This window comes from Melospiza georgiana, chromosome Z (genome assembly GCF_028018845.1).
Source record: "Melospiza georgiana isolate bMelGeo1 chromosome Z, bMelGeo1.pri, whole genome shotgun sequence".
Taxonomy (NCBI): domain Eukaryota; kingdom Metazoa; phylum Chordata; class Aves; order Passeriformes; family Passerellidae; genus Melospiza; species Melospiza georgiana.
Window position 1 is genome coordinate 33,318,157 of NC_080465.1, and position 12,253 is coordinate 33,330,409.

Below are 12,253 nucleotides of genomic sequence, written 5' to 3' on the forward strand. Positions count from 1 at the left end.
AGGTGCAGACAGTCCGTGAAATGCTAGCAGATATTCACAATGAGTCCCGTCCTTGACTCACCACTGAGAAGGGGGAAAAAATGAGGAGGGAGAAGCAGCAGAGTGGAGCTTTTATGGACATTCTGTACACCTACAAGTACCCATGCCAGTGAGCAGCTGGTGGGGAGAGTCAGGAGTGAGTCTGAACTTGGGAACTGGGCTAGCAAAAGTGAGTCTTTTTGTTCTCACTGCACAAAAATACTTGAATTGGTTTAAATTAGTTTTCTCCAAGTCAAGTTTGCCTTGCTTGTAACAATACCTCTGTTTTTTACTTAAACCATAAATAAATTATAAGTTACCAAGTTCTTTAAGCTTCATTAGCATTGTGGGTGCCAGGCAAAATAAGCAATAACTTGTATCTACAAGACTGCATGCTAGTCATTGAGAGACTAATTTAATGTGGTCACTGTTAAGTTCATCCTGCTTATAAAGACCATTGTATGTATGAGATTTATTTGACTGAAGTAAAATGATAATGCCAAAAAAAGGAAAGATTTTTCACATTTGCAGGAAATGAGAAATACATCTAAAATAAAATTCTTGTTAGCTGAAGTTATCAAAGTAGATTTTAAAGCAACAAAGCAATAATCCACAACAACATCATTCTAGTTATTCTCTCAGCATTTATTTGAAATAACAATACTTTCCATGATATAGTTTAAACATTAAGCAGTAGGGAATTGTCTTCATTTCACATCATCCAGTACTGAAGTGGCACATTCGAAGCAGCACATTAAACCTCTGATAGAGTCTGTACAATTTAGATAAATAGAACTCTGGATAACTAAACTAACAGAACTTCTGCAACTGTTACCAAAAGAATGCCAAGAAGCTAGGCACAGCACTGTACACACCAAGTGCAGGAAGGAGGAACACAGGAGAACCAACTAAACAGATGGGAAATGTTTTTATATATACAGCCACATGTCTTCAATTGCTCAACAGAAAAATAACATGTTTTATTTTGTCCTCATTGAGGAGAGAGTATGCACAAATGATGTTCAAAGAACACATGGCAGACAGAAACAAATGAAATGAGGGTTGTGTTTGGTTGGTTACTGTATTCCTCAGTTTACAAAGGATATCTGGTGCTTAAGCAGCAAGGTTTTGTGCCAAGACTTGACAAGAAACATTAAATAAATGCCAGTTTTATTCCCCATCTTGCCCATTTACTGGCATTTTGGTGAGCATGCTAAAAGTTCCTGAAGGGCAAATTCAGGTGGTTTGTGGTCCAACATTTCTACTACAGGAATCCCCATTTGATAGCTTACAGTTTACCTCTGGAGGGAAATAGGCCTTTTAACGATAATTAAGAATATAAAACTTAGCAGAGAGCAGCAGGACACACAGTACAGTGGTTCACTTTTTGAGAAACCAGAGGATCTACACTTATGCTCTCTCTGTGGGAACAGCCAGCCAGTTTGGTTGGAAGATACAATTCTGTTTAGTCAATGTTAGACCTGTGTGAACTGTATCATTAGGAAGGGAAAGATGGAATGGCAAGAACTTTTCCCTCTTTTTATAGAGAACTAAGACTGAAAAAGTAATACAGTGGTGATAGGCATTATCTTCCCAACACCACCTTCACTTCCTGCTACTTCACTATGAATTACCTGCTTTGCTTGCCATCATCTTCCCCATTTCATCTCACTAATGGCTCTGGTTACTACCAGGCCAGCACAGTCAATAAACTAATCCATGCTATGCTGGCTCAGAAGATACAACGCATCACCACCACATAGTATGACAACACGTAAACCAAAGATGCTCATTAGGAATCGGTAACTCTAACCACTGCACTTGTAAGGTGTAAGAAGCAGCATTTTGAAAGCAGTGGTACTGACACAGCTATCTGTGTTAGAGGTGGTAGATCAGCATTCCTAATTGGGTAATGGAACTAGAATATCGACATAATTGATGGGGAAGAAACCTGACTGGCCATGAAGCATCCCCTCATACCAGTTTTCATCAATCTGGTTAGTGAGGGTAATAATATCACCCTCTTTAAATCCCAGCTCCCCTTCATTCTCTGGTTCGAAGTCATACAGAGCTCGGCAGCATGGCTGATCCATGTGAGCACCTAAGGAGAAGAAACACAGAAACAACATGCTTAAAAATCTCAACACTTAAGAGTACCCATTTTACTACTGTACCTGTGACAGATTTTGCTGTTTCTGTTCTCACTAATATTCTGATGACAGTTCTTCGATAATACCTATATTTGGACTGCCACTCTTTGTTAGAAGACAACTATTAGCTTCTGACAGCCTTCAGTTACTCTAAGTGCCTGCTGGTAGAAGACTGAGAATCCCAAAAAAATCAAGCTATAGTCAAGCCCAGACCTGAAGGCACAACCATGATCAATTTGGAATCCAAATTTTATTTGTTAATAAAACACAAAAAATTAGGGAAAAGCTTTAACATATTTCCAGCTTTACTGGCAAAGAGATGTTTTGTCTGTTTACGTCAGGTAAGCAGTGTAAGTGGTAGCTTAAAATGACAGTGAAGACATAACTGTGTGTTTACCCTTTATTTGGAAATTTCACTGGTACAGCTATACCACTGCTGCTAATCCTCTTAATTTTAGTATCACACTTCCAAAGATTTTTATTCTCCATTCCCACAAAACACTTTATTGCAGGGCCATCAGGATAGATTCAGAAAAAGGTTGAAATTGAGAGCTTTCTAATATGCTAATTCAGGAACATCTAACCATAAACTCTTTAGGATAGTTAATGGATGTTATTGTAAGTCATTAATTTGATTGGACTTTCACATGTTATAAGAAATTAACAAATATACTCCCTCTTCCCTCCCCCTGAAGTCTCTATAGCTTCAAGCCCACCAGATCCAAAATTGTTATTGGTCAAAATACTTAAGATTTAGCAGCACTAAATTGTAAGAAATCATATCCCCACCTGAATTTCCATAGTAAAAGTTCATGCACTTTCAGCGGCCTAAATGAATCAACACATGCCACTTTGCTATAATGATAGTTCTAAGAATATATATTCTACTTTTTCATGAATACTGGCTTTAAGATTAGTAAATTTCAGATTAAACATTATGCATATTTGTTTTGAACGCTCACTCTGGTTAGAAGGCTGATGCTTGAGTTATTTTATACCAAAAATTTTCCATTTCTCTGGATCTGAATAGAGCAAGTTTTTCAAATACCAGACTTAATTTACTAAATTCTACAGTGAAATCTTATTTTCTTTTCTTTACATAATGCTCAGAGTGTATTTTGGTTTCTTTGTCATGAAGACAACAAGCCTTACAGTAAGCGTGTTTGGTATCCTCATTGCTACCAGCCGACATTTAGAAGAAATAGCAAATAAAAGCTTTAAATTAATCACTCTAAACATACATATATTCAAGAATTTTCAAAGAAGGTGTACCTCTGAAACCAATATACACTTCCAAACAAAAGCCCTACTGAAGAAACTGTTAAATACTGCCTTTTGAAGAGGGAAATATAAATGCTGGAGAGATACATGAACATCAGTCTGCTCTGGCTTAGCACAGACAAGTGTTCATGAGACTACGAAAAAGAAGTAAAGAGGAAAATTACTGGTGGAATGAGGAGAACTTTAGCATGCAAGACTCAAGCCACACTCATGCACAAGGAATCTCTATTATGTCCTTCTCCTTGTTAGCACAGTGAGGAGATTGTTAGGAGTTTGCAAGGCTGTGTAAGATTATTTCAAGTTGTCAGAGATAAATAGAGATCTATATTCTTTCTGTCTATATGTGGGAGAAAATCAAACATTCTCATCAGGATGTGATGGAAAGAAAGGAAATCCTGACTAAAGATCTAGTGAAAAACACCTACTCTTGCAAGGTGGAATGCGATAGCAATTGTCACTGAGGTAAACTGGAATAACAAAAATCAGGGTCTGGACAGAGGCCAGTCCTCACCGCACCATGGGATAACAGATCATTACTGTGTAAGAAACAAAAAATAAGACTTCCGTGGTATGGCTGGTATTAAATAAACCGTTCTTTAAGATAGTAATTATGTACACTCATACTAATGGTTAATCTTGCTTGTGCTGCTCCTACTTGGACAAAGCAAATAGCTTATATAGCATAGTTTTTCTTTTCAGTTATTTTTACTTTCAGGTTCATTGTGTTAAAATACCTGATTTTAAATAGCAGGATATGGTTATGGAGGTCCAGCTGGCTTTAGGTTTCTGCATTTTCGCGGAAAATTTTCAGTTGTTATTTTGGTTTTCTAGATGCCTATTTGGTAAAGATCTGTATTTCAGGGTAATCTTCTGGGACAAAATAAATTTTTGACCAAAAGACACATTTAAAGCAGTGGATAATCTATCTCTTTTCTCCTGCCTGAGGATATGAACACTTCCCAAAGAAACAACAGTTCAAACATTTCTCCTCTATATCCTATCCCCATTCTCATTTTCCCTCATGGAAAAACTGATCTCCAGAACAAAGCATGCAACTTCTGCATGGACACAAAGCTCTGCCATTACCTGATGGTTTGGGTGTGGTGGCATGGGATATCCCTCCATTGTGCTGTGTATTGTCACCAGTTGAGAAGTCCAGGCTCATACGGGGTTTGGGCTGGTACTCTCGCCTGGGCTGAGATGATGCCTCTTTTATTCTGCCAAAACAATCAAGGTTAAATGTCAAGAGTTAATATCTTGTTAGCAGACGAGATGCACCAAATACCTTTATTTCCAAGGCTGAAATTCTCATCCGTAGTAAACAAGTTGAGTCATTTGGAGTGGGATTTTTTGTTTACAACAGTAGTTTAAATTACCAAAACCGGCCAATGTGACTGTGCCGTGAAGTTGTTAATTCTTCATTCCTTTTAGAAACCTAGCAATTTGTCTATCTTCCTCTTGCCTAACAAAAACAAAGCACTCATAACAAAGAAAAACTTATTACATGACTATCAATGCTTAGAGAAGGGCTAGACAAACATTCCTGTCCCCATTTTTAGCATGACTTTTTGTTTCTAATCGTTGCAAGCATTATTTATTCAGTTGATTGATGCCAACTCTTGTCATTTTGTAAGAAGAGTCTGTGGGAATGTACTGACTTCAGCTGCAGACTTGGTTAATTTGCAGTTTGGCATATTTGTTTCACAAAGCGACAAAAGTCCACTCTTCCCTGCTCTCAAAATAACCATTTATTTATCGTTAATTTCAACTATTTCTTCTAATTCAGAAATCTAGAGTTTCTAGGAGAGGGTCTATTTATAGATTCCAGGGTAAAATCCAGGGAAGGGATGAACAGAATCAGAGCAGCTTATGCAGAACAACTACTACATGTATTTCTAATTCCACATATGAAAGAACACTTCATAAGTACTTAGAAGACTAGATGATTTTTCTAACATTTTCTATATCTGCCTTAGATTTGCTGCTGGTAGCAGATTTTGATTTATCTATTGCAAAGATCTTCATCTAACTAACTGACTTTTGATCCCTATAACAAGGTTTTACTCACCATCCAAAATACCAATGTTAGTCAGTTCCTAGAGAGTGCTTTTCTTTCACATTAAAAAACTAAACCCATAAGCAAAAAAAAAAACAAAAACCAAACCAACCAAAAACCCACCACAAAAAAAAAAAAAACAAAAACAAAAAACCAACCAAACAAAAAAAAACAACCCCCCCTCAAAAAAAAACAAACAAACCAAAAAAACCCCACTTAAATAATTGAAGTGGTCAAAATAAATAAAAAGCCTTTGTTTTGTTTCACTCATTAGCAAAATTCATGACAGTAAAATTTTTAAGAAATACTTAAACTAGTTCTGTTACACTTAATGCTTTCATGAAACACCATTTTTTTTCAGATTATGAACTATAAGGTGACAGTTCTAGTGATTTGCTAAAAATTACCCAGAAGCTCAGCATGAGCCATGTTTCTTAAGAAAATAAATACCTCCCAGGAGACAATTCCTGCTTCCCAGCTGCTCTGTCATGATATTGTGTTGGGAAAAATGCATCCTCATTACACTTGGTGAAAAAGAGAGTTTTAAATAGTCTTTGCTGGCCTTCTAGTTTTTATTAATCTTACTGAAAATTTCCCAATGTTTGCCAAGCTCCTAATATTTCCCAGTTCCTGGAATCATGGCATTTTAAGGACATTTATGCCTTCCTACTAATGTGTAGAAAAGAAATGAAATTTTTTCACTTGTACTTCCTGAAGGAAATCTTGAAGTCTAATCTAAATGGCCAAGAAAAAATAGAAGATAAGTGCATTTTAAAATTTTTCATAGTTTTTGCAGTCTATCTCATACTTTTAAAACATTCTTTTGTGACTCTTTTGCACAGTCTTGGTATTTATAAGACATTGTCCATGCCAGGAGCCGGCATAAACAGGTTCCATTCACTCTTTCAAAGAGTACCTAGAAAATGGGCAGTATGTGCTGTAGACATCACTGACAGTGAACAGCAACAAATGTGCTCAGCTTAAAAGTAAATAATGATTTATTTTCTGGCCTATATAGTCAAAACAAAACAAAAACCCACAACCAAACTCCAGGGGTTATGCATTAGTTGCTACCTGCCTATCACCAGCAGGGAAAGACTAGTAGTTTGGATAGTAACACATCACAGTGCTCAATTTGTGTCCAGAGTGTGGACAAAGTATGATTTAGCCAGCAGCCTCTTTACAATTAGGGATGCAAAATGTTTAGTTCAACTGAATTACCATAACATTCTGATGAGAGGTCCTCGCAAAGATAAAATCATTCACAGCTGAAACTTAGTACTGACCAGTTAGCAGAAATTTTAAAATGGCAAAGGATCACCTGAATTGGTACAGGAAGAGAAATCTATTGTAGACATATATGGCATGTCTACAATACAGTTACATTCAGTTAATGGCATAATGTATGGACTACCAGATAAAACACCTGTCCCTGAGGAATTTTTAATGCTTCTATAAAGAAAGTGAATTGCAGTTCTCTTTTGCAAGTGCTAAAAATTGTTCTGTTAGCTGTTTAGACAGCACTGCAAACTGTATCCATGAACAGTCAGCATGACAGCCTACCCACCAAAACAAGTGCTGCTCCTAGTCACAAAGACTTTAAGACTCAGAAGTGAATGAGGTTTTCAGGATGCATGCTCTGAGAAAATGAATACTGACAGACCCGGCAGTATTAGCAACTTGATCTATACTAATGACATCAGAAAACAGCTGCCTTTGCAGAGTACGTGAACATTATCTCCTCTTGGGAATTATATCCAGCTTTTTCTAGGAGTCTGCCAGAACCATATTAGTAGAGAAACCTTCCCTGAATGTTAAATTTCTTTTAAGAAGGATGTGTGTGTGAGAAGCTAATAAATTTGTTTTGATGGAAACAAAAATTATAAAGTTAAAATGATGAGACTCTAAAAAAAAGATGTTGTAGGAATTCTGATAGCATATGCAGTTATACAAATGGGGATGGAAGAGATTGCTCAAGTGCTGTATCAAGTTTGATCTGATGATAGGAGGAATATTTAATAAAGTTGTTAATAATGAGGGTCTCACTACTGGTTCAGGAAGACCTTCAGGTAGATAAGAATGCAACAAGATACTCTTCTGCAAAATCAATTTTTAACATCTTCTTTCAGAATCAGCACACTTTGCGAATACATGTACAAACCGTAAGGAATCCAAAGTTGCAAGTGTCATTGAGTTCAATATTTATAAAAACTTTCAGTTAACTCATGTTTGATAGCTCTACTGAGCTGACGTGCTTTCCTGAACTCAGAAGTAGATGCATCTCCAAAACATTTGAATATCAGCTTGCAATCATCTCATGAAACAGTCATTGATTTCATTAAAGAGCAAGTACCAATTGAGAAGGATAACAGCATTGCATTCTAGTCATAGGCTTTCTACCTCTGTAAAACAAACAAACTATTCAAGAAACTTACAAAAAGTGCATTACCTATCTTCCAGTTTAGAAGTAACTCGCTGTAGGATCTGTGTGGCCTGCTTGTGGTACTCCAGCTGGGCTTGCACAAGAGCGGAAAGCTGGCTCACTTGTTCAATCTGAGGATTGACATTGAAACATCAGATCTTAGGTGAATACTAAAAGCTCAGGCAATAGAGAATAAAGACACTGTCCACTGCAAAGGTAGTTCAACTTATCTCTCTAAAACCTTGATTCATCTTTGCAGTTAGCAGTAAATATTTACATATTAGTCTTTATTCATTACCACATCTGATTATGACCTGATCTGGAATGGTAACTGCAACTCTTCTCTGCTGATCATCTCTCCATGGCTGACTTGCATGAACAGCAGCCTACAGACCTACCACAGTCAGCAAACAATATGAAAGCAAAAATGAGACTGTAATGAGAGTATAATACACCTTCTCCCTCCCTGCCTTTGAAGGGTACAGAACCACAGGGACGGTGGTCATGCTTCTATTGTATTCTGACCTGTGAAGCAGACCAAAACAGAGAGTTTCTACAGACTCTGGGATGCAGAATAATTGCACTGAGGGCAGAGAGCATTCCACTTCATAAGGGAAAACACACCCAGATCCCCACTTTGTGGGCAGTGCAATTGCTTGTGGTTTTCATAGTGCACAACGCCACAATGGTAATGGGAATGTTTGTCAGCACTATTTGCACACATGGGTATGGACGTTACTACAAAGATTAAAACTACAAGCAAGTTATATTTCCTTCCTTTCAGTGTAGTTATATTTAATTCCTATGGAAATACTAACTTCTAGATGCAAATATTTTCAGGTTTGTTATAGCTTCTCTACAGCAATCTGGTAACAAAATGAGGAATTAGAATAGGTGTGAACTTAAAATAAATCAAATAATTCACATCAACAGAAATACATAAAATTAATTTCCTTTTACTACATATTCTGTAAGACAGACCCCAGCTGACATGTTATAGAGATGTTTTTTCTTGCTAAATTTAACAATTTCAACATTAATTATAAATAAAACATTAGATAAACCTAGAAAATGCTCAATCTGAACCAATATATAAGCAAAACATATTCTGCAGAGTCAGATATGAACAGTTACAGTGACTTTGGGTTTTCTATTCAATATTGCATCTGATTACAGCAGAGACCATTGGGTTATGAGTTCATAATTTCTGATATTTACAGTCCTCTCATCAGCCCACACACCTGAGCAAAAGCCTTGGTCCCAACCCTATAATCACAAGTAAACATAAATAGTTATATTTACATAATTCTAAGAAGAAAGATACTTCTGTTTTGTAAGTAATGCTTTGCATTTAGGAAGCACAACGATGCTACAGAGGACTCACATGCTCTAGCTCAGTTACCTATAGAATACCTAAAAAATTGTTCCTTCCAAAACATGCTGACCATTACTATAGGTTCTGAGCCTTTCCCTGTGTCCAACAGGGAGAAAAGTGCCTCCACCATCTTTCTAAGACTCTGGTCAAAGATTAACAAGGGTTATCTCACATCCATCTCCAGAAGGTTAAACATGCTTGACTCAGCAATTTCTTTTGATTCATCAAATTTCTCCAGAGCTTGACGAAGTTCTTCATCAGGGAGCTTGCCCTGTCTTTTTTTCTTGTAATCAAAATCCAGGCGTCGACCCTCCATTTTCTTCAGGTGATGCTAAAAAACCAAAAAACACAAATGCGAGCAGACAATAAAGGACCTTCCCCATGATGCACTTTCCTGATACTGCATTGTAAGCAGGTAGTCCATGCACACTTGGAAACATATGTTGTTTGTTGTCTACTAACCCCTTCCCAGAGGAGAGAAATATGGAACAATGAAATATGTGGGTTTACATATCATTTACGAAGCAGCAACCTAAATGACAGACCAAGACTAATAAAAGGCAACACAGAATGACAACTTCAATTGCCATCTCCATAAAAGATACATAGGTTTCTTGCTTTTTAACTCTGATGAGAATTACCTGTACACTGTTTTTTCCCTAGATGTTCAGGAGACAATACTTGTAAAAGCCCAACTTATTACAATTTTGTCTGTGTAACAGCATTCATAAACAAATCAACACAGGATTAATTTTTATCATTTCTACTTGATCACTACATTATCTTAATGCTATCTTATACTGAAGATTTCCTAGACTGTTATCTGACGTAATGTTCATGTTCTTCTGTTTAGCAGCTGCTACGTTCAACTGGCCAGAAGTTAATGCTACCAGCATGACCATGATTACTTGAGGTGTTTAAGTTCTCTCAGAAGAATCAATTTATCATGCACTATAATATTTGTAACTACCCATTTTCTAAATGATATCAAACAGTCCAAGATATCTTTCATCCACATACATTTAACAATATGAAAGCCTTACTGAGCTGAGAAAAGCAGCTACTCATGCAGATAAACATTTGCCATACACTAGAAAATGGCATGTGAACATTGGTACATCTGTTTTGTGGAATGGGCTTTCAAATGGCAAGATTAGAGTACTGTGCTCTTGCCTGCATAAGACTGAAAAATTTGCCACCAAAAAATGTTCAAATTTTTATCTTTCCCTTTCTAATGCATCATCAAGAGATACAGAATTGAAAGCAAAATTCAAGCCAAAAGAGACAAAAATCAGGTCATTTTCAAACCCGAATGCCCCATTTTAAGCAACACAACTAACAAAAATTCTAAATATATAGACAGTCCACACACTTGGCATTATTAAAATGCTGCATTGAGGGCAATACCTGTATTTCTCTCAGATCTTTATCATGGAGATTCTGAAGTGGATCAATGAAGTTTTGCTTCACTTCCATGTCTAAAGAGTCCTTGACTTCAGAAAGCTCCTTCATAGCTTCTCCCACATCAACAAGTGCTGGTCCTGAAATAAAAGATTCAGTCAAAAGAAGTTCATTTCAAATCATCGTAGAATGAAACTGAGTCATGGAAACTTCATGGCAACTACAGTTAGTATTTCATTTTCGGTCGCAAATTTAGGAAAGACACAGAGGATGATGCACTACATGAAAGAGCAACATAGATTTTACACTCCTGCAGCCACCAGAGTTCACACCTTATAATACAGCTGAATTTGTGGTTCTATGATGTACCAAGACAGGCTCCTCCACATCCCTTACTGTCCGTTCATTCCCCACTCTGTTGAAATAAATATGCTAGAACAGAATTGTATTTATTTGGTGGTATCATCACCACACTGCATTAAAAAATAGCTTAATTCAAATCTAGGTCTCCCCATTTCTATCAGCAAGACTGGTGACAGTACCAAATGTAAGAATTCTTATAAATTTCACAATTTTTTTTTTTTAATGAAAGGTTTTTTGATGAGACTATAGACTTCATGGTACTACTACACTTGAGAGGTCTGCTACACAGACCACTCAAGTGTAGGTGTATGAAGATCACAAACTTCAATAACTCTAACTGCCCTTTGACATTTCCTCCAACACTAACTTGAGGGCCACAAAAACTACCTGTTTTACTTCTGCTCCATAAAAAGAAAAACAAGAAGATCAAACATACCTCCTGGTTTGAGGTATAGGTTAGGGAGAAAAAAAAAATAAAACCACTTTCAAAGAATGTGATGGGTCTGAAAACCAAAATATGTGAGAAATCAGAAGCTTTGTTTCCCAAGCAGCAGATGCCAGCAATGCACTGCAAAATGAGAGAGCCTTCCAGTTGAGGACAAAGAATGACAAATAGTCATAATAGTTGCTATTAGTTAGGAATGTGAAAATAATTGTAGTATCTATTCTGCTGCATGGTAATGCAGTTGTCACAGAATATAAAGCAAGTTTCAGGAAGTAGATTATTTAGTTCTTCATTTTCCTTTTAAAAATTGTTTGAAATTTAATAAATGAGAGCCAAACAATTAAAAAAAACCAGTAGTATTCAGCACAAATCAAACTGCATCTGTCAAGCTTACTAGTGAATTACACAAAACAAGAAAGTACTTTTTCCATTCTGTATGTCTTTTTGTCAGGAAAACAATTTTATGATGGTTCAAATAGAGAAGAGGATTTCCACAGTCCTGTTGTCCTGTGTGTTTTCATGTAAAAATGGCCACAGAGAAGTCCACACAAACAAGACAGAAAGACAAAGTATGCTGTTGTAATGTCATCTTTTTATAATCAGAACTCTACTGCAGAACATAGTTTTAAGAGTCAATTTAACATCTGTAACCCAGACAGCTGTAAACTCATTGGAGGGAGAAGCAGTAAACAGATAAGACAGAAGTGTTCATTAGTGCCTTAAAATGTGGAATTTGGTCAGA

At 36.6% G+C, this 12,253-nt stretch overlaps 1 protein-coding gene across 1 annotated transcript in view; it reads right to left on the minus strand.

The window, feature by feature from the left end:
• Positions 1-642: 642 nt before the first annotated feature.
• The window catches only part of SH3GL2 (SH3 domain containing GRB2 like 2, endophilin A1), an 88,630-nt gene continuing 77,019 nt past the window's right edge, over positions 643-12,253 (minus strand). The window contains exons 5-9 of the mRNA XM_058043293.1: positions 10,710-10,843; positions 9,475-9,633; positions 7,955-8,058; positions 4,536-4,666; positions 643-2,119 (exon numbers count right to left, since the gene is read on the minus strand). Coding sequence (XP_057899276.1) covers positions 1,920-2,119; positions 4,536-4,666; positions 7,955-8,058; positions 9,475-9,633; positions 10,710-10,843 — 728 coding nt within the window. The 3' untranslated portion in view covers positions 643-1,919. The remainder of the gene's footprint in view (positions 2,120-4,535; positions 4,667-7,954; positions 8,059-9,474; positions 9,634-10,709; positions 10,844-12,253) is intronic.